The sequence below is a fragment of the Siniperca chuatsi genome, linkage group LG21, assembly GCF_020085105.1.
Source record: "Siniperca chuatsi isolate FFG_IHB_CAS linkage group LG21, ASM2008510v1, whole genome shotgun sequence".
NCBI lineage: Eukaryota > Metazoa > Chordata > Actinopteri > Centrarchiformes > Sinipercidae > Siniperca > Siniperca chuatsi.
Window position 1 is genome coordinate 6,749,087 of NC_058062.1, and position 18,830 is coordinate 6,767,916.

General features: G+C 40.0%; 2 protein-coding genes and 1 long non-coding RNA gene across 4 annotated transcripts; 1 reads left to right on the top strand and 2 right to left on the bottom strand.

Annotated features, from left to right (window-relative positions):
- The first annotated feature begins 4,359 nt into the window (after window positions 1-4,359).
- LOC122868962 lies at window positions 4,360-7,057 on the top strand. The gene is made up of 3 exons (XR_006376212.1): window positions 4,360-4,451; window positions 4,782-4,881; window positions 6,903-7,057. It is a non-coding gene; the product is annotated as an uncharacterized LOC122868962 (long non-coding RNA).
- Window positions 7,058-10,331: 3,274 nt separating this feature from the next.
- Window positions 10,332-12,382, bottom strand: LOC122869375 (titin-cap (telethonin)). Its single transcript, XM_044182317.1, has 2 exons — window positions 12,042-12,382; window positions 10,332-11,752 (listed from the first exon to the last, which is right to left on the bottom strand). Exons 1-2 carry the CDS (start codon window positions 12,191-12,193, stop codon window positions 11,362-11,364), a joined length of 543 nt encoding a protein of 180 aa, XP_044038252.1. The 5' UTR covers window positions 12,194-12,382; the 3' UTR covers window positions 10,332-11,361.
- Window positions 12,383-14,869: 2,487 nt separating this feature from the next.
- mreg (melanoregulin) lies at window positions 14,870-18,268 on the bottom strand. 2 transcript variants are annotated; one of them, XM_044181031.1, is made up of 6 exons: window positions 18,033-18,268; window positions 17,653-17,750; window positions 17,227-17,389; window positions 16,795-16,885; window positions 16,549-16,712; window positions 14,870-15,819 (listed from the first exon to the last, which is right to left on the bottom strand). In XM_044181031.1, the coding sequence occupies exons 2-6, from the start codon at window positions 17,748-17,750 to the stop codon at window positions 15,604-15,606; spliced, it is 732 nt and encodes a 243-aa protein (XP_044036966.1). In that variant the 5' UTR covers window positions 18,033-18,268; the 3' UTR covers window positions 14,870-15,603. The 2 variants fall into 2 exon arrangements, with proteins under 2 accessions (XP_044036966.1, XP_044036965.1); XM_044181030.1 differs by having other exon boundaries at window positions 17,653-17,849; window positions 18,033-18,261.
- Window positions 18,269-18,830: the final 562 nt, after the last annotated feature.

Below are 18,830 nucleotides of genomic sequence, written 5' to 3' on the forward strand. Positions count from 1 at the left end.
TTGACTGATGCCGCAGGGGTGGGGGTGGGGATGGGGGTGGGGGGTGTGGGGAGACGACTTATGGACTAATGATAAGAGCTTTAACTTAAAATCTGCCATCTTACTGTCACCATGCTATTTGCTTTTAATGTGTTCAGCAGAATATTCAGCTAATATGGTTAATGCTATTATGTTTGATGCAGAGAGAACTGCTGGGCATCTCAATTTATGACCTTCCCTCTCTGCCCCTGAGATATGAATAAATGATTCCTGATGCAATGAGCTAATCCTTTAACCAACACTGATGACCATTTCTGTGTGTGTGTGTGTGTGTGTGTGTGTGTGTGAAATGGTCTAATAATAACCTGCAGATACTCAAAGTGAGTTTGAATCATGACCTTGTGTGGCCTCACTGTACTTCATTTTAGGGCTGATCTATGATATAATGATATCAATAAGAATAATTAGTCCTGTGTCGATATCTGTCACAGTATGGCAGTGGTGGTATGTAACTAAAATACATGTACTCAAGTACTGTACTTAAGCACAATTTTAAGGTACTTGTACTTTACTTGAGCATTTTCATTTTATGCTATACTTCTACTACACTACATTTCAGAGGGAAATGATGTAATCTTTACTCCACTATATTTATTTGGTAGCTATAGTTAGTAAATTACTTTTCAGATTAGAATTTTACATAAAAAACACAAGATCAATCTAATAAATTTGATGCACTGATATAGATTAAGCTACCCAACAGTATATTAAGTAGTTAAAATTAGCTTCACCTCGACCAACTACAACATTACATTAATGCGTAAGCAGTACATTACAAGTACTGCTTACATATTAATACATCATCAATAACGATCCAATCAGAATCAGAATCAGAATCAGAAATACTTTATTGATCCCCGAAGGGAAACTCTTTGTTACAGCAGCTCGCCTTTACATCAGTGTACACAGGAGAAAGTACTAGCAACAACAAAAAAAATACAATACACTATAAAAACTATAAAAACAGGTCAGAAAATAAATTAAGTACCAAGTGGGTATAAGTATAAAATAAAATAAGTGTGAAGTACCAAGTGGGTTTACCGGTATAATAATGCAATGTAATAATATAAGTAATAAGTAGTATTGCAACAGCAGTAATGGAGGTATGAATAATACATAGGAAAAAGCTAAATATTGCACATGAGTATTACACGGATATTGCACAATTAATAATAATTAATAATAATATAGCACTGGCATACTTTTAGTTAAGTCAAATTTTGAATGTAGAACCTTTACTTGTAATGCAGTATTTTATTATTGAGTTGTATTAGCGTTTTTATTTAAGTAAATGATTTGAATAATTCTTCCACCACTGCAAATCACATATAAAATAATCAAATTGGTGTTAAATGCAACAAATGTAGTTTTACTTTTATACATTACATGAGACAAAACACTTCAAATGTGGGAAACAGTACTTCAATAACCCTTTTTATTAGCTTTTAACTGCAATTTCCACAATTCTGCAAAATGGCAGCACGATATGATTCCAGTGAATGATAATGATATTGAAGTATTGCGCAGCCTCACTTTATGTTGTTCACATTGTCCAGGGATGATTTTATTTAAATATTTCTTAAAAATTCCCGATATGTGGATTGCATTTCTGTGGTGGTATTTGTGAAACACTTCTCTCTTTGTTCTTTTTGTTCCAATAAAAACAATCTGTTATTCCAAAGGAGTGCGTGGGCTGCACTGGATAACAGGATAAGAATTATCTCTGCCAATTAAACATAGTTTATTAGTTTCCTCAGCTCTCACAGAGTTGGTCATCACCTGCTGCTGCGGTTGTTCCTATCCCCCCCCTCCTCCTCTTTCACCGCTTGATGCTTCCCTGTGTGTCACTTTGCCCACACGGTGACAGGGGGCTTTTAAAAATAGAGACGATCCACCCAGATTACAGCGTTTTAATTACAGAGCTAGAGATGCGATGGGGGTGTAGAGGCCCCTTCCACTGACAGGGAGTAGGGAGGGTTGAGGAGAGAAGGAGAGTTGGAAGGCAAAGTGGTACAATGAATGTAAACTGTGTGCTAATTAGTGTCGTCTGCCATAGTGAAGCTCAGGCTGTAACCATCTATTATGCACGCATTGTTGGCTGTGTCGCATTCTGAGTACACCATAAACTCACACCTGTGGCCACATCCCAGTTATTTTAAATATTAATATTAGAAAATCACCTGTGGGGAGACTGGGGGCAATTTAAAACAAGGCAACTGTATCACACTCAGTACCAACACTCAGGGAAAAACTAGAGTGAAGATACTTATTCTGCATGTGCTCACTAATGTTCTCTGTCAACCTGAGACAAATACTTCATTTTAACAAATTTGACTGATTTTGAGGTATGAAAGTTTTAGCATAACCCTTTATCCTAATCCCCCTTGCATTTATTAGTAGTATAAATGATAAACAAATGGTTTATAACTCTATGAGAACACTGTGGTTGTAGTGTTAAATGTGAATGTGAAAATGTCAAAATTAAGTGTTACCCATTCTCGATGTACATTATTTTTTTAAACCAAACATATCTGTTTAATCTCTAGGCTGTTGATTGATGTAGTCTATGTTATCACCTGTTGTAATAGTGTAGCCAATAGGTAGTATATAAATATTTTATCATGCAACTGAGGCAAATGCCATAATGTAAGCAGCACCCTCTGTGTTCACATACTTGGATAGAAAGATAGAAAATGGGTCCTTTATTTCATTTAAATTGTTAGTTTAATACTAAATGAAAAGCACATTAAACATGTTTCAGTGTCCCAGTTGCACACTACATTTTAGTGTCGGAAAAATAAAATAATATGCTTACAAATGCCATCATGCAGATTAAAATCACTCACCTTTTGATTGTGTGTCTGTGTTGATGGACACTATTGTCCCACAATTTACTGTAACAATAAAACGATACCACTGAGTGGGAAAAATTGTGGGCAATGGTGCAACAGCTCTAGTGGCAGATCACAAAACAAAGAAATATACAAATAATTTTTAAGTTTCCAAATAGCTGTAGTGTTTGATTGACCTCTGATTGTACACTGCCTTCTACACTTTAAAACTCACTGCTAGAATAGTGCACTGTCAACATAGTACGTACACCTCAGTGTTAGTGAGGAATTTGGACACACCACTGCAGTGCATTCAAACACATGGGCCCAATTTTTTGGGATCAGTAATGTAATTTAGCATAAAAACAAACTGGTGTATGATACATAGACATGTATGTATCTGTTATGGACAGAGCAGGCCGGAGACACCAAGATGAGACAGGAGTTTAGTTTATTGAGCACGATATGATAGGCAAAGTGAGAATGTTACTGATACCGTCCTTTTGGCTTGCCGAACTGGAGAACTGGGGCTGTAGAGCCCCACACAGGAGACTGAAGATCGGGGGCTGTGGAGACACACACGGGAGACTGGAGTTCTTGGGTTTTGGAGACACACACGGGGTAGGAGTCCGTAACGTAATCTTGGAAGGATACTGTGATCTGTCCTTTACTAAACGAGACACTGACTGAGGTGTGGGATGAGGTTTTTATAGTGGAGTGGAGTGCTGATGAAATGCAGGTGTGAGATTAATGACAGGTGTGAGTGATTACCAGCTGGTGAGGACATGACAGGCTGTGACAGTATCATACATCTACAAAAGTGTTGATACTACATATTTCTTTAAAATAGATTATGCATTGCCAGTTTTCTTGCATGTTACATGGCAAAGATAGATCTTTCTCTGTGTTAATCTGGATAAACCTCTCATTAGCACAATACTTACTAGTACTTATTAATTGGTCGTTGATTAGTTGTTGACTCATACATTTTAGTAAAAGAAAGTCTTACCTCATTTCAGATTATTAATATCTAATACCTAGGTTTTAATTTAAATGAAATTGTAGGTATTTTTTACTTTGACACTCAAGAGACTTTTTTTCCATTTGATAAGTGTCATAAAAACTAATTACATCCACTGTGATCCACGGTTGTAAAACAGTAAAACATAGTCTGCAGTGGGTGGATGCTTTTATTGGCAAAGTATTATAGCTTTAGTTCTTTCTTTGAGTTACCAGCTGCTCTGCTTTTGGTTTCCACAGTGAGCTTAATTACACAAAGAACCTGTACTGCATACTGTAGGTCAATGTAGTGATCACAGACGGAGGGAGTGTGTGTTCAGTTTGGTGTGTGTATGTGTTGTGTGGGTGAGTGTGCATACATATGCGTCTGCAGGCTGTTGCTTGTGTTTTGGCACCTTGGCAACCTGCTACTGTGTGCCTTTGCATTTCAGCAAACAGGTTAGAATTACATACTGAGTATCTTGTAAATAATATCAGCTGAAGCTCTCACATATGGCGTGGACAGAAGATATTTATCCACACTTTGAGCCATATGATCCACATGCTTTTCAGATATTTCCTGTAAGTGGGCATCATTTTAACTCATTCTCTTTTGTGGTTATTAGTCAGCTAAAGCTCTTTATCTTAGCAACAACTAACCAACTGTTCTCGGTGTAAACACAAAACCCATCACTGAGACTGAGTCTTACATCATAATACAATCATTTCTAGTATTACAAGAAATTACGTTTTAATATTGTTTGCATATGGGAAGATAATCCTTCGATTTTTTTCCCCCTTTCCGTGGAGTGGAGCTTCGCCTCCTGTATAGGAGGTAGATAGTGCAGTTTATTCTCAGCCACTGTGCCTCCAGGCAGAGAACCTCATTACAGTCCCATCTCTCCGCCCCAGGTTCCTCAGCAACCCACCACTATCCTGCAGCAGCTCCCAGCGACCATGATGCCTTCTGGCTTTGCTCCTTCCATTAGGCCTAGTGGTCACGTCAAGGAGGGTATGGCAGACTGTCACCACGCAAACTAAATCTCTGAATTTCACACTCACGGCTGTTCTTGCCTGCCTGTCATACTACCAGCTTGCTAGCAGGCACTCAGATATATTATTTATGGTACTACTCTTGAGCTTGGACAATTGCATAAACTTTGTGTGCATGAGTTTGTGTGTGAGAGTGTGTGTTACTATTAAATTCATGTGCAAATGCTGCAGCAGGTTTTAGTCAGGCCTGTTTACAACTTCTAAAGGTATCATTCAATTATTGAAAATAAAGTTATTGATGATTTGATACCAGATTGCACATATCTCTGACTTAAATCCTGTCCTTTCAGTGACTGGAAAACGTAAATGGTTAAAATAAAAAATATTTACAGGTTCATCCTCCATTCCACTAATATATCGCTCTCTTGCTGCTGTAGGAGACAGTTTTATATGTAGCTTTTCAGTTTTAATTTGGGTAACTAAATTTATCTTGGGTGTAAAGTATAGATCTGCAGGGTCTCAATTATTGGAGATGGTACAGTCTTCTTTGTTACAACTGCACTTGATGGCTGATGTAATCATATCAGGTATATTCTACCTTTAACATTAATTGACTGCCAGCTGTGTCAATTTGTTTATCTCATTTGCTTTCATTTGTTGAGTTAAAATTCTACGTTTATTAATATGGAGCTGTCATTCTGAACACATGCTGAATATCACCAGCACAATCAGTTACATTTTGTGAAGTCAGCGAAAAAGACATTGAATTTGACCCCGCAAATGATTTTCAATTTTAAATATGGATAAAACCATGGAAGGTTAAAATACTGACAAAACAATTTCCCCACAGAGGATACAGTAGCTGGTGTTATATTTATGAAATGCTGTCCATGAGATAGATGATGGCCAGGCTAGTCCAGCCCAACCAGCCATTTCATGTTTCAGTGAGTCACATGTTATTTGCATGAATAGTCCTCAGACTTGCATTTGCTGACATTATTACTATATTATTTATGAAATTGTCAAGTTACTGAGTGCTGCTTGACTGATACTAGACAGAATTGCCAACTCGTTACACTCCATTTCCATCAATCAGTCAACTCGGTGGAGTGGGCAGATTCAAAGGTCTGGACCCAAGCAAGAGTGTTGCATAACTGAGCTAACAAACAACTGGTGCCCAGAGATATCATTCATATCGCCTGGAAAGCGTTTAAAAATGTATCAGATATAAAAATTACTTAAAACTATAGTCAGCTATTTATATATATATATATATATAAAATTAGGTTTTAAATGACAGTGGAATTATTGTGACTTATATAGACTTTCCTAAATCTTGGTCAGTAAGCGTATTTATATTGCTGGGAAGGAGTTCAATAATTTAGCAAGGTGAGTCACTGCCGAACAAATATTGAGAGACAAGGAGGTGAGAAAATTGAGCTTGGCACCTCGCATTCACCACCTCGGTTTGACACAATGCGGATTAATCCGAGGAAAGAGGACAGAATAGCAGGCTGATAAAATAGATAAGACAATCAAAAGATCCTCAGATAGTGCTGATGGTGCTCTGTGTGTGTGTGGGTGGTTGTAATATTCTCAATATGCAGACCTTGTAGTGCTGATGATGATCCAGAATGCCCAGATGTACCAGGTCATCATGAACAGCATTCACCCTTATCTTGAGATAATAAAATGTAGAGAAATTCTTCCACTCCACATGTACAAACATTCTTCGATTTTATTATAGCGTCCCAAAGTTTCCTCCCAGCTCACGGTTGATGTTTTGAAACTCAAATGTGAAATGTCTTGTGTTTCAAGATATCAATAGTGTTTTGTGGGGAATTTGGGGGATTTGTAGGTGCTGTTGCGTGTTATAACAAAATACAATGTATAACTCATATTTGTTGAACTGAACTGGAAAACTATCGACAGACAGTTGGACAGTTACTGAACTAAAACTTAAGCAGTGAAAACTTTGTAATGATCTTAGTCTTGCACTCAGAAATAAAGCAGGGCTGTTTTTCTTTTTCACTATGTCAGGCTCCCAGAGACCACGTTATGATTCAAGAGAATGAGGCTGACCCAGAGATATACCACCACTATTACCAGCCTGTACGTACCTGTCTTACCCTGCATGGCTCCTGCATCAGGCCACACTGGTCTACCAAGACCCCAACAAGCTCACCTCTTCTCCACCACAAAGAGACAGGTGATCAGAAGTCCTGCATGTCCATTACATTTAATTTTAAAACTCATTACTGGTGGTGCAGAGAATTAACTATCAGACGAAATAAGAAGTCAAATACGCATGCATCACTCTGAAACAAACTGAAAACTAATCAGATTTATTTTTAGTTAATAGGGAGGGGGCATTTTCTGTAAAGAGGCTCCACTGTATGAGGCAGATTCAACCAGTATATTCTTCCATGAAAATCATTTCTAAAATAGTTCAAACTTACTCATGCTTTGACGACAATGGGTGTTAATTTCTGCAGGTGTGCCTTACTTTAAGTGAATCAGTGTGTGAAAAGCTGTAGATTTTATTATCTTAATAGAGTGCAAAGATTAATCAAAACTTGCTAGAAATCTATTTTGAGGAAATTTCTATATAAATTTCCACATCAGATGAGCTTCCAGGGTAAGTGTTTCAGGTAGAAGGTCCCCTTTTACTACCTTAATGAAATTATATCTTGACAGTGATTAGCGATTGCTCCAGAATAGAGAATAGATGTTTGGAAAGTTTGAAAGACTCTCCTCCAGAAAAATCTCTACAGTAGGTTTAGGAATAGTAACTATGCATCTGCCATCCATTTACTAAATCTGTATTTTAAATGAGGCACTAAATTGTGTTTTAGATTATGTGTATCATTGCACTTTTTTATCATTGGGCTTTGGACTTTTTATCATTGCTCATTCATACCAGGTAGATAAAAACATCCAGGAGACGTAACACGCTGATCTTTGTGTCTAGTGAGATCAGGCATGCTGTCCTTCCTTCTTCCCTGCCCAGCGCCACAGTGGGCACCAATTGCGCCACTGTGGGAGCCAATGTCACTCCTGCAGCAGGTAAAACCAACCATACAGCAACACCCAGCCAACAGCCGATTAACACAATCTGCTCCCGTGATGTCATAGGGGGGTGACAAAAGAGGTGACAACTGCAAGCCTCACAGTAATTATGATGAGAAGGGTACTGATTGGGGATGCTGCTAGTGATTGTGGTGTTGTTGATTATGAATGGGTGAAGAGATGAGTTCATCAGATGCTTTAGATTTGTGTAATAATTTATATTTAGTTTTTTTTCATAAAACAACAGTGCTGCTGAGGCAGAAGCAGCAGAAGAAGAGAGAGCGATTATTAATTCACTCACCAAATGTGTTTTTAATGGGCACTACTAGGAAAAAAACAATCTTGAGTTTATTAATCATCACTCAAAGATCATGATTTCATACTTATGTTTGATATTTTCTTGCTTATTACAATTAAATGTCCTTTATGTTAATTTACAATAGATGAAACAGGCAAATAAATATGATATTGTGTGTTTGTTGTGTGTTTATGGCATTTTTATACTTTTACTTTGTTCAACCTGCATTGCCCAAATTATCCAGTAGGGAGCAGCAACAGATGTCAAGTGGGATGGCAAATAGACAACAAGCTGTACATTATATACCAGAATACATGTATGTATGAATACATGTATTCCTGTATCTACAAGCCTTCACAGTGACTCTGCATGCTATAGTGCTGATGTAGGCCACATACATACCACTGTGGGAAACAGTGTGTGTGATAGCAAGAGTGTGACACCACATAAGATCTATTGTTGTGTAACACTGTGTGACCTTGTCTTAAAATATACTTTGATGTCTACTTAGAAGGATAAGAGGAGGCACACTACTCACTCCCTACGGGTGATGACAATACAAGCAACAAAATTGAAAAAAGTGCATGAAAACAGTGCAATTCGCAAATTAAATTGAATATTTTGCTTATATGTTTAAATAAGAAAAACAGGTGAGGTATTCAAGTGTTTTCCTGGTTCAAACTCAGGTAAAAGAAAAAGTGTTGAGTTAATTTACAGTGAGACCCAATTCTTAAGGTTTGCATTAACTTGCTTGCAGTAGCGGATAGTTTGAGTTTGCCAAATGGGATAATACAGCGAGCACCATGTAGCTGAGACAGCTGAGGCATGGGAAAGAATTTCAATTTGCTAGATTTGTCGTGACAACACACGCCATCTCAATTCCCACATTCCTTGGCATCCACTGAAAATAGTTTCAGGGTTTGAAGGTTCATTTGGAGTTTGAAAACTGTATTGCACTATGACAGTGCAGGGTGGGCAGCGCAGGATTTCAGCAGCAGTGTGGGAGGGTAATTTTAAAGATAGGGAGTGAAGGCAGCACACCCAAATCTCTGATAAAACACTAGGATTAAGAGCTCAAATGGGAAGAACGTGCCAATACAGCTGTCTCTCCACTGTCTCCAGGGTAATGCCAATGTTTACCCAGCTATTAATATCAAACCAGCACACACTGCCTATCATAGAGAGACAAGCAAGAGTGATGGGGGGGACAGTAGGTCAGAAGGGGTTAAAGAGACAAATATATTCAGAAAAGGAATGAGAGGAATGAGATTAGGGAAGGGCAGCTAATGGCAGAACTAATAATTGATCAATTAGATTGAGTAAATTGTAGATTTAGAGAGGAGGTGGCGATGCAGTGCATCCATTAAAGCTCTGCACAGTAACAGGAACAGTGTGCTCTGTGTGGAGAACAAACACAAGAGGTGGAACATGGTAAATGAGGGATGTGATGATTGTTCAGAGGGTGGGGGACACTGTCACATTGTGTATCCACATTATGGGTGACAAGATACCCAGCTATTTATTTCAGCCTGTCTGGCAGCTTTTCTTTATCGTGGGCTCCTAAAATGTATTATTTTCCATATTGATCTGTTCCTTTTAATGTTTTCATTGTTTTTTCTTCCTCAGTATGTTTTACTGCTGCTGTTATTCACATATTTTCTTTTTTCATTCATATTTAGATGTATTATCATATCATATCATTGTTTAGGTTTTAACCCATTTTTGCTGTAGTGACATTTTCTCTTTGTTGTATCCCATTTTCATCTGTCCCAGGGATCAATAAAGTTTAATCCGATCTATTGCACAGCGTTATACAGTGATGAACCTTCCTAAAGCTGCAAGATAGTGTTATTAGACTTATAACACTGTCCTTTCAGCTTTGCTCAGCTGTTACTGCCTGGTCAGAATCCTAGTAAACCAGGTTACATTAAGCTTTGATTGCTTATCACTCTAGGTTTATATTCTATGTTCATTTTTCTGTGTTAGCATCTTTTGATTCACCAATCCCTTTCTGTGCCACAAAGCTTTTTCCATCCACCATTAAATGTAATCAGAACATGTTCATGTTGCAACCGGAAAAAAAATCCACAGTGACAGAGGAGTGAAGAGCAGGTCAGCTTTTATTAGTAAAAATAATAAATATCTACGAAAAATATTTCAACATCATTGCACACATTTCAAATTAATTTACACCACTATGTATTCTCAGCTAATACAGTATCTGTTCCTCTATCAGATATATATATATATATATATATATATATATATATGAGCTGCCACTCAACCAACAAGGCAGATCAGTTAATACACAGGTTATTAGTTTTCCTAAATCCTCTTGAATAGAGGTGTCAGCCGGCACACATACACACAGAGGGACACACACACACATATGTGCGGCTGCAGTGTGTGATCACACCAGAGCATTCTGGACTCTTCACGGAGATCAGAGACTGTCAAGGGCTTGTGGAGGCCTGGAAGTTGACCAACTCCAAGGCATGTTCCCCGACCCCTCACCCCTCCCCTTCCCCTCTGACTCTCTCTCTTTCTTTCCATCCCTATTTACAGTTTAAAACCTGTTTCTTCCTTTTTCACATAATTTTCCATCTGTCACTTTCTGTGTCATTGCATGCCTTCACCACGTATTACAAGAAATCAAAACCATGAATCTGATAACCTCAAGAACACAAAATAAAGGTAAAAGAAATTGCGTGCAGCATGGTTAATGTGCACCAGTGCATGCAATAGTTGGGTTGAAGTAATTCCACTGAGAGATCAGCAGATATGGTGAGGCCAGCTGGCCAGCACAGGCAGAGATCAGCCCATGGCGCAACTGAGAATACACACAGTGCCTCTCCATCACAATGCAAAGACTTTCACATAACCATTTTTAATACCACTCACCACCAAATGCCAATAGTGACAAAGCGTGACATTTATCTGGTGCTGTGCTCACCGATACTGCTAACGATCTACAGTATTTAGGGTTTTTGATGAATGTCTCTAGAAATAAATCTATATACACCTTGTCATGCTCTTTCCTGACTCACTTTGCTCAATGACTACCCTTTCCCAACTGTCACCCTTCTCGTCTCTCCCTAACATCCCCTCTTTCTCTTCTTCTCTTTTTGTTTTTTACCCTCTCTGGGCCTCTTGGGACATGGAGCGACCCAGGGCTTTGGGATCTTTGGCGAACTCCATGAGGGTTGGCTTGACTGGGGGGAGGTCTCTTGTGATCTCGCCCACGGTCCTCTTGAAGGGACAGGCTCCGTCTGGGGTGGGGAAGGGCAGCAGGTCCTCCTCTGTGTGTGGGGCTCCACGTCCAAGCCTGATACCCAGCTCTGCAGGGGTAAAGATGGGCAAGGGGAGGGTTTTTCTCTTTGGCAGCAGCTGGTGCTCTCTCACCCCTCTTTCCACAGTGCCCACTCTGAAAACACCAGAGGGGCAGGTCTGCATCAGCGAACGGGCCTGCCACTGCCGGGACAGAGTCTCCCTACGAGAGTTGTCATTTATGTTCATTGTCTGCCTGTGGGCATCAGAAAAAAAGTTGAAGTTAGAAACTGTGGGAGCACACAGTGTGACTTACCTACTTAATTAGACTGCCTTCAAATATGATAACACTTCTACCAAGAATTGCCAAATAAATGAGCAAGTAGCTCTTAATCCAAGTCTGATGATGGTAAGACACATTTTAAATCACAGCCAGGATGTTATTAGGTGAAATAGAAACCTTTTTTTCGCTCTCATTCAGTGGTGACAAATGCCACATGAAGGGGACCTGCAGAATGTTTTCTGGTTGTTCTGTGAGCTCTCACCTGTCCTGAGGTTGAGTCTTGAGACTGACACTATGCCAGTCAGCACAGTAGCTCTCCCTCTGATCCTTGTTGTCCTCCCGTACGCTGCAGGTCAGCTCAGCTCCCACCACCACACCGTTACACTTCTCCAGGACGGTACAGATTGGCATCATCTCTGCTGTGGGAAGATCTGTCTCAGATTTATTGTCTCTAATAGGTCTTGTTGATCAGTCTTAAGGTCTGGTGATGTGTCTGTGATGAAGCTGTTTGTTCAAGGAAACAGTGATGCTACAGCTGGCTGTGTCTCCTGGCTTCTATCTCTCTCTCTCTCTCTCTCTCTCTCTCTCTCTCTCTGCTGTCTGTGCCTAGGCTCGGGTCTGTCCACGACTTTTATAGATGTTCTGTTGCTATTTCTGATCCATGTTGTCACTCTACAATCAGTGTGCACTGATATACAACACCAAGTGCTCCGTGTCTCATTTCCCGAGAGCTGGAAGCCACTCTGAGAAGGGGTTAAGGGTAATTGGGCTGAAAATCCCCTGATTCTCAAATTATATGCCCAGTCACCTCTGTAATCACTCAGCCCAACACGTTCCACTTCAGCTGGGATCACAGTGTCTTAGAGGGGAGTGTCATGGAGACATTCTGTATGGAGATTATATAAACATGTAGACAGACACACACAAAAGGTTTAGTCTCCAGAGAGGAATCTTAATAAGGTTTTGGTCTTGACATATACAAAGCAGCAAGAGACACAGCACTACTGTGGAAAGACAACAATAATGCAGCTGTTTTTCATACACAAAGGATATTTCAGGCATGTAGGTTAAATATGTATGGATCAGAAATAACACATCTGTCACTTGGAGATAAAAGGGGAAAAGCTAGAGGACTTTATGGAGTAGCCTGCTGAATTTTAAATCATAATACAGTTCAGAATGAATTTATACAACAGTTGTGCCTTGTGATAACATCAAACCCCCTCATTAGATGCCTTTACAGTGCGCTACCTCACAGTAGCAGTGAGAGCTCCATCCCCAGTGATTCATTACCTCGGTGACAGAGCACCACGCAAGCCATAATCAACTCAGGTTACAGACTGTGAAACACACACATGCACATACACACACTCACCTCTGACAGATGTCTGCTGGTGTTATGTTACTACCAGTCCCTATCTCTGACTCATTCATCTACAGCAGGTACTAATATCATCAGATAACAAATATCAGATATCTAAGACTGAGCATATAGTATAATGATTCTAATGACAAAAAGCCTGATCAATCACACTATCCAATCTGTGTGAAATTATGACATTAAATCTATAGCTGTTTCATTGCATATATTCATGTTTAAGTCTAAATGGCCATTCCTTTCCACTGACTATTCATGTCCTGAATATATAATACAACAGTTAAATGCTATTTTGCTTCTGCCTGTTAACTACGGCAATATTTCAATTTCATTTCTGTAACTTCTCAGCAGGGTGGCATTGTATATGTAAATTATTGCTGAGTATCAGAGAGACAAGAGAGCAAGAGCACCGTAGCCATCCTTGGGGTCATGCATTCAGTCATGTTATGACACCATGACGACATGAAATGCCATTTCAGAAACCTAGTAAGTCACTGAGTGTCCTCAGGTCCTTCAGTGTTGAGATCATATCTTTTTAGAATAGACTTAAACCTGAGCAATCCGATTGTAAACTTAAGTAGATAGTACACAGCATGAAGCTTTTAATTTGTAGTTTTGTTGTAATTTGGGTATTCATCTGCTAAAACTGCAAGAGGACATCAGATGACTTACACCTCTGCTGTTTATATGGATAAGTCATGCTATGCTAATGAGGCTAGGGGTGTGGAGGCTCTGTAAAGGTGAACAGGGATGAGGTGAGCCCTGTCACAGTGATCAGCCCCTTCGTCCTTCTCCCTCCATCTGCACCAGGCCACACCCCAGCCAGGAAGAACTCTGTGTTGCATAACAACACTGTCGCAGCTGCTGGGAAGTGACATTTAAATGAGCTGTCACCGAGAAAGTGATGGGGAGTGGGAGGGAGAGAGGGAGGAGAAGGGCAATTGCAGGATAAAGTCTGAGCTTGTCAGGAGATGGTAAATAAGGCAAAATGTTGTGAAGTTTGAGTAAGTATGATTTTTTTTTGTGACAGAAGAATGAATTTGGGAGGACAGAGAGGAGACTCCTACACAGGTCAACCTGACACAAAGTGCTTGCTTAGCAGTAAGAAGAATCTGAGGAAAAGTTAACTTTCTATTGATTCCTGCAAACAATCTTCAACTTGACTCTAGTGCTTCATACCAGCACCACAGAGTCAAGTGTTACCAGCTATTTGTGTGTGTCTGTGTGTGTGAATGTGTGTGCCAGCAGGCTGGTGCTGTGTTCAAACATGTGCCCTCAGCAGTGTCTCTCTTACATAACAACAACAACAACAAGCAGCTGACCACCAAAACACCATCATCACCATCCATCTTGCAACCCAGCCTGGTCCCAGTGGGATGCTAAGACGCCAAACCACCAGGCCAGGATACGTTGTACATCTGGAGATCACAGTGTAAGCCAGCCATGGGTATACACAGGACACACGAGGGCATAGGAACAGACTAAAGAAGACTCTTGTACTGCACTTCAACAGAATGTTGCTCTCGTGCCACAGTTTCTGTGGATTCACTGCTCAATACTCACTTGACTTCCACGCAGCAAATTCTATATAAGTTTCAAATTGCTGAAAGTCATGCGAATTCTTCTTTTATTCTTTGTAATTTTTGAGCAACTGGAAACTCATATTACTTCATCAGTAAGGCAGCGCACTAACGTGACACTGTACACATAACGGGCTTTAGGCTGGAGCTTTATTTCATCATGAACTGGTCACCACAACACATACACAAATTGCCACATGAGTTTGGAAATCTTTCACGTTTTCAGTAAATTACTGGAGGGAAAAAAACACCCTTATGCATCACCTGAATACAGCCATTGCATACAGCCATTTTAAAAGTTCAACATACAGTACCAACTACATTGTATTTCCATATGCTATTTTCCAAAATGTTTAAGACAAATACAGACTTTAATGAGTTTTATAGTATCAAGTATACAGACACATTCTTGTGAAACTAAGAAAAACCTGACATCAGTTTACTGGGCTATCTATTCAGAGTGGTTACCGATCATGTGATTGAATGAAATGAGTGCTGATAATCATAGGACTAAATATAAAGAGGCTCTGCTCAAAGGAACATCGCTACCCTGAAGGTTCACAACAGCTGAAAATTGAACAGGATAAGAACTTGATAAAACTCTGTGGTAGACCGTTAACACCTCTGTAACATTTACCTGAAAATCTTTTAGATTTTGACAAGAGAAAACAGAATAAGACTCAAGCTGAGCAGCTGTGGGAGAAAGGAGAAATTGTTTAGCCTAAAACCTCCAAGAAGCAGCAGCAACACTGTATGAGGCAACAGACACTTAAAGGTAAGAGCTATGCAACCCTGTCATCCAGGTCTCCATGGTTGATGACTACTGCCCCCTGCCTTGCTTCTATTATTATTGCATCCAGTAGATATTACGATCTGTCACTTAAGTTTCCATCTTCTCTTCCACTTTCATCCTCATCTTCTTCTTCATTGGCTTGTCCATTCATGGCCTCTACCCTGGCCAGCAGCAGCGGCAGGTTTATGGCAAGGCCTGGGGTCTCCTCGTCAGAATCATCCCTTGGAGGATAGAAGCGCCTTGCCTTTGCCAAAAAATCTTCACCTATATCAAGATACAGGAGACGATCCTATGACGAGGTAAAGAAGGAGGAGAAGAAGAAGAAGTGGTTGGAGCAGGGAAACCAAATGTGAATATTGTCAGAATATGGGTGTTAAAGGGGTATTGTTTTCTACTGCAATATGTCAACCTATGTCCTCCAGTGGCTGTTTTTTGAACCACTGGTAGATTCATTTTTCAAAATTATAACTGTAACTTCAGAAAGATAATCCGAATCTATAAAATTTCAGTCGCATCAACCCTAACCATATCTAAGTGGCACTGTCTTCATGATGTAGTGAACCCTAACCTTCTGTCCTACACACCCACCCTAAACTTAATGTTAGCCATAACCAATTGTAAAGGGGTACAGTAGAGTACTTTTAGTTACAGTACATCCTGTTTGAAGGACTGCTTCCTTTAAAAAACAGCCTACCCAGTACCCAGTATAGATACAAGTAACTGGCGCTCAATGGATTTCTGGATACTTAAGTTTGTTGCAGTTAAACCTACTTGACGAGACTGCTGCAAGGGGTCGAGAAAGGTACCCCTCATTGTGGCCTGGAGCACAGGGATTGAGTAAACACACCCACATTTTGGGTTAGGCTAATGATAGGATGAGTGATATGTCTCACACTACCCAAGGGTGTTTTTTAACCCTAAGCTCCAGGTCACAGCAAGGATCATCCCACTTGAGGGATTAGTATGAGTTCAAAGTTAATTATCACTGCGATTCCCTCTGACAAACCCCTGCTCTCACCAGGATGAATAGATATCTTTCTGGTGGTGGTTCTTTGGAGTTAAAGATGGAAGTCTCAGAGTGGAGCGTATGAAGCAGGGCACGTGCTGCTGGGGCATTACGCATGCGGTCATGTGAGGCTCCAGCAGACACTGTCAGCAAAGACTCTGCCTCCGCCATGAAACCTAGAAAAGACGGCAAACCATTTATGGTTACTCTGTATATAGAAGTAACAATCTTTCCCACATCTCATCTGTCCAGCCTTACCTAAGTTCTCCAGGATCGTCTGCCATTTGTCTCTGACTTCTCGACGGGTATCTCTCATGGCCTCAATGTCAACACTAAGACGGCGGTAGCCCTAAACAAGAAAAGGACAAAGCTCTCAAAAACTATTTTCTTTAAGCCGGGGGTAATTTCTCTGGTCTGGTCTATGCTCTTGTAATTGGATAATTTCATCAATGTTTGAATAACTGATAACATAACAATTTTATAAAGCTTAAGATGACTTATCATTAATGTTATGTCTTTTGCACTTATTTGATACTTTTGCACCTTATGTAAATACATTTTAGGCTTTTTTGCACCAGTTAGTATCACCTAGACACCTAGTTATCTTTTCCACTACTGTGCAAGTTGTAATTGGTTTATTTTTTTCAACTTCAACTCTGTGAACTGTCTAGAAAATCCTCCCTCACATACCGAGGATCCCATGCGGGTCTTGTTCCTGGCCTGCAGCAGGCTGTAAAGGACCCGGTCATCATCTCTCTCCGAGTGGCTGGGGTCTCCTGGCTCACTCCAAAGGTTGGTCTCCTCATCTCGACGCTTCTGGACTTCACGGTTAAAATACTCCAACGGATCCTGACTGTGTGGTCAGTCAACACACACAAGCACCCAGAAGCACAGTTATTACACATTCATACAGTGATTGTATATACATAGTATATCAGATGTGATACACATGACAATCACTTACTGACACTATAAAAGACATTTTCAGTGGATTATATTCTTCTCTAGCTGATAAGTTTAACTAATACGTGGATGATAACAATAACAATACTCATGTATTAAAGTGGTATGTGGTGAAGAACTTTTCTGTTTCTGGCCTGTCTAATGTCTTCTTACGGTACTAATGGCTGCTTTTCATCCTCGTCGTCGTCGTCACCAGCACAGCAGCAGCAGCAGCAGAACTGCATGCAGAATCTCTTAAAGGCTGAACCCATCTATTAAGAACAGAGTCAATGGGTAGTAGGTGTTCACAAAGGCAGGTAATCCAGACGGAAGCTGAAGAGATTCCTTAGAAAATGGACCTTATTCACAGCCTATATATAAAAAAAAGATATGGCAAAGTAAGAAAAGGCAGCTGTCACCACATTATGTGGTTCACTAGGATGAATCTTATGAATCTGGTTTCACTCTCAGAGGAAAAGTGTCTGGTAAAAATTAATAGAAAGAACAACAGGTCAAAAAAGTTACAAAACAAAGGTCAGTGATCCCCAAAATACCTAATTTTCAGCTTCCCATCTTTCAGGACCCTGCAGCGGCTCCACATCCAGTAGAGGTTTGTCCTCGAGATACCTGGCCAGAGCCTGTCTGTGTAGAGAAGCTCAGGCAGATGGCAGCCTAAGGACTGGTTCTTCTCATCAGCCTTACATGTAAGACAATGAGAGCAGTGAGACGCTCACTCCCTCATCGATTCAAGAAACACACATATACACACCCATAGCCCCAGAAGATAGTCACAGCACAATCATGTGAGCTGCTCCATCGCTTGTCCTTAGCATTGTGTTTTGCCCCGAGGACAACACATCTCTTCAACAGTAGGTCTTATTACACACTTTGTATCCCATGTACCATGGCTGTATTGATTTAAGGATTATTTCATTTAATTTTGTGTGGTAACTGAGATTACTTAAGCATGAATCTGTATGAATGTAGATAAACAAGAATCTTTATATGGATTGCTTTGAATTTCTGAATTCAAATGGCTTCATGTCCATGTATTATAATATATTTTTTAAGTCTGTCAGAGAAAAAGCAGAACTATGGTAAATCATTGTGAACATTGAAATGTTATTGGATAATAATAACCATGATGTGGAAGATGACTCAGGTTCCAGAAGACAGCCTAATTCTAAAGAGTTCAGTTGTGGCCTTTTTGCAACAGTAAGGCTGTCATGCATGTGACATAGGCTCAAGTCACAGGGTAATACTGTTCATGACATGAACACCCCCAGGATCCAATGCTGAAAAATATGTGGTGAAACCGTGATAAATCAGATGAGTCATTCAGTATCACCTGC

What these genes read in the sequence shown, in the direction of transcription:
- LOC122869375 (XM_044182317.1), bottom strand. Translation starts at nt 12,193, where the DNA reads ATGATGCCAATCTGTACCGTCCTGGAGAAGTGTAACGGTGTGGTGGTG. An exon ending in AAGACTCAACCTCAGGACAG is followed by an intron (nt 11,753 to 12,041) that starts GTGAGAGCTCAC and finishes TGATGCCCACAG; the next exon opens with GCAGACAATGAACATAAATG.
- mreg (XM_044181031.1), bottom strand. Translation starts at nt 17,750, where the DNA reads ATGGGTTCAGCCTTTAAGAGATTCTGCATGCAGTTCTGCTGCTGCTGC. An exon ending in GAAAAGCAGCCATTAGTACC is followed by an intron (nt 17,390 to 17,652) that starts GTAAGAAGACAT and finishes CTGACCACACAG; the next exon opens with TCAGGATCCGTTGGAGTATT. An exon ending in AGACCCGCATGGGATCCTCG is followed by an intron (nt 16,886 to 17,226) that starts GTATGTGAGGGA and finishes TTTCTTGTTTAG; the next exon opens with GGCTACCGCCGTCTTAGTGT.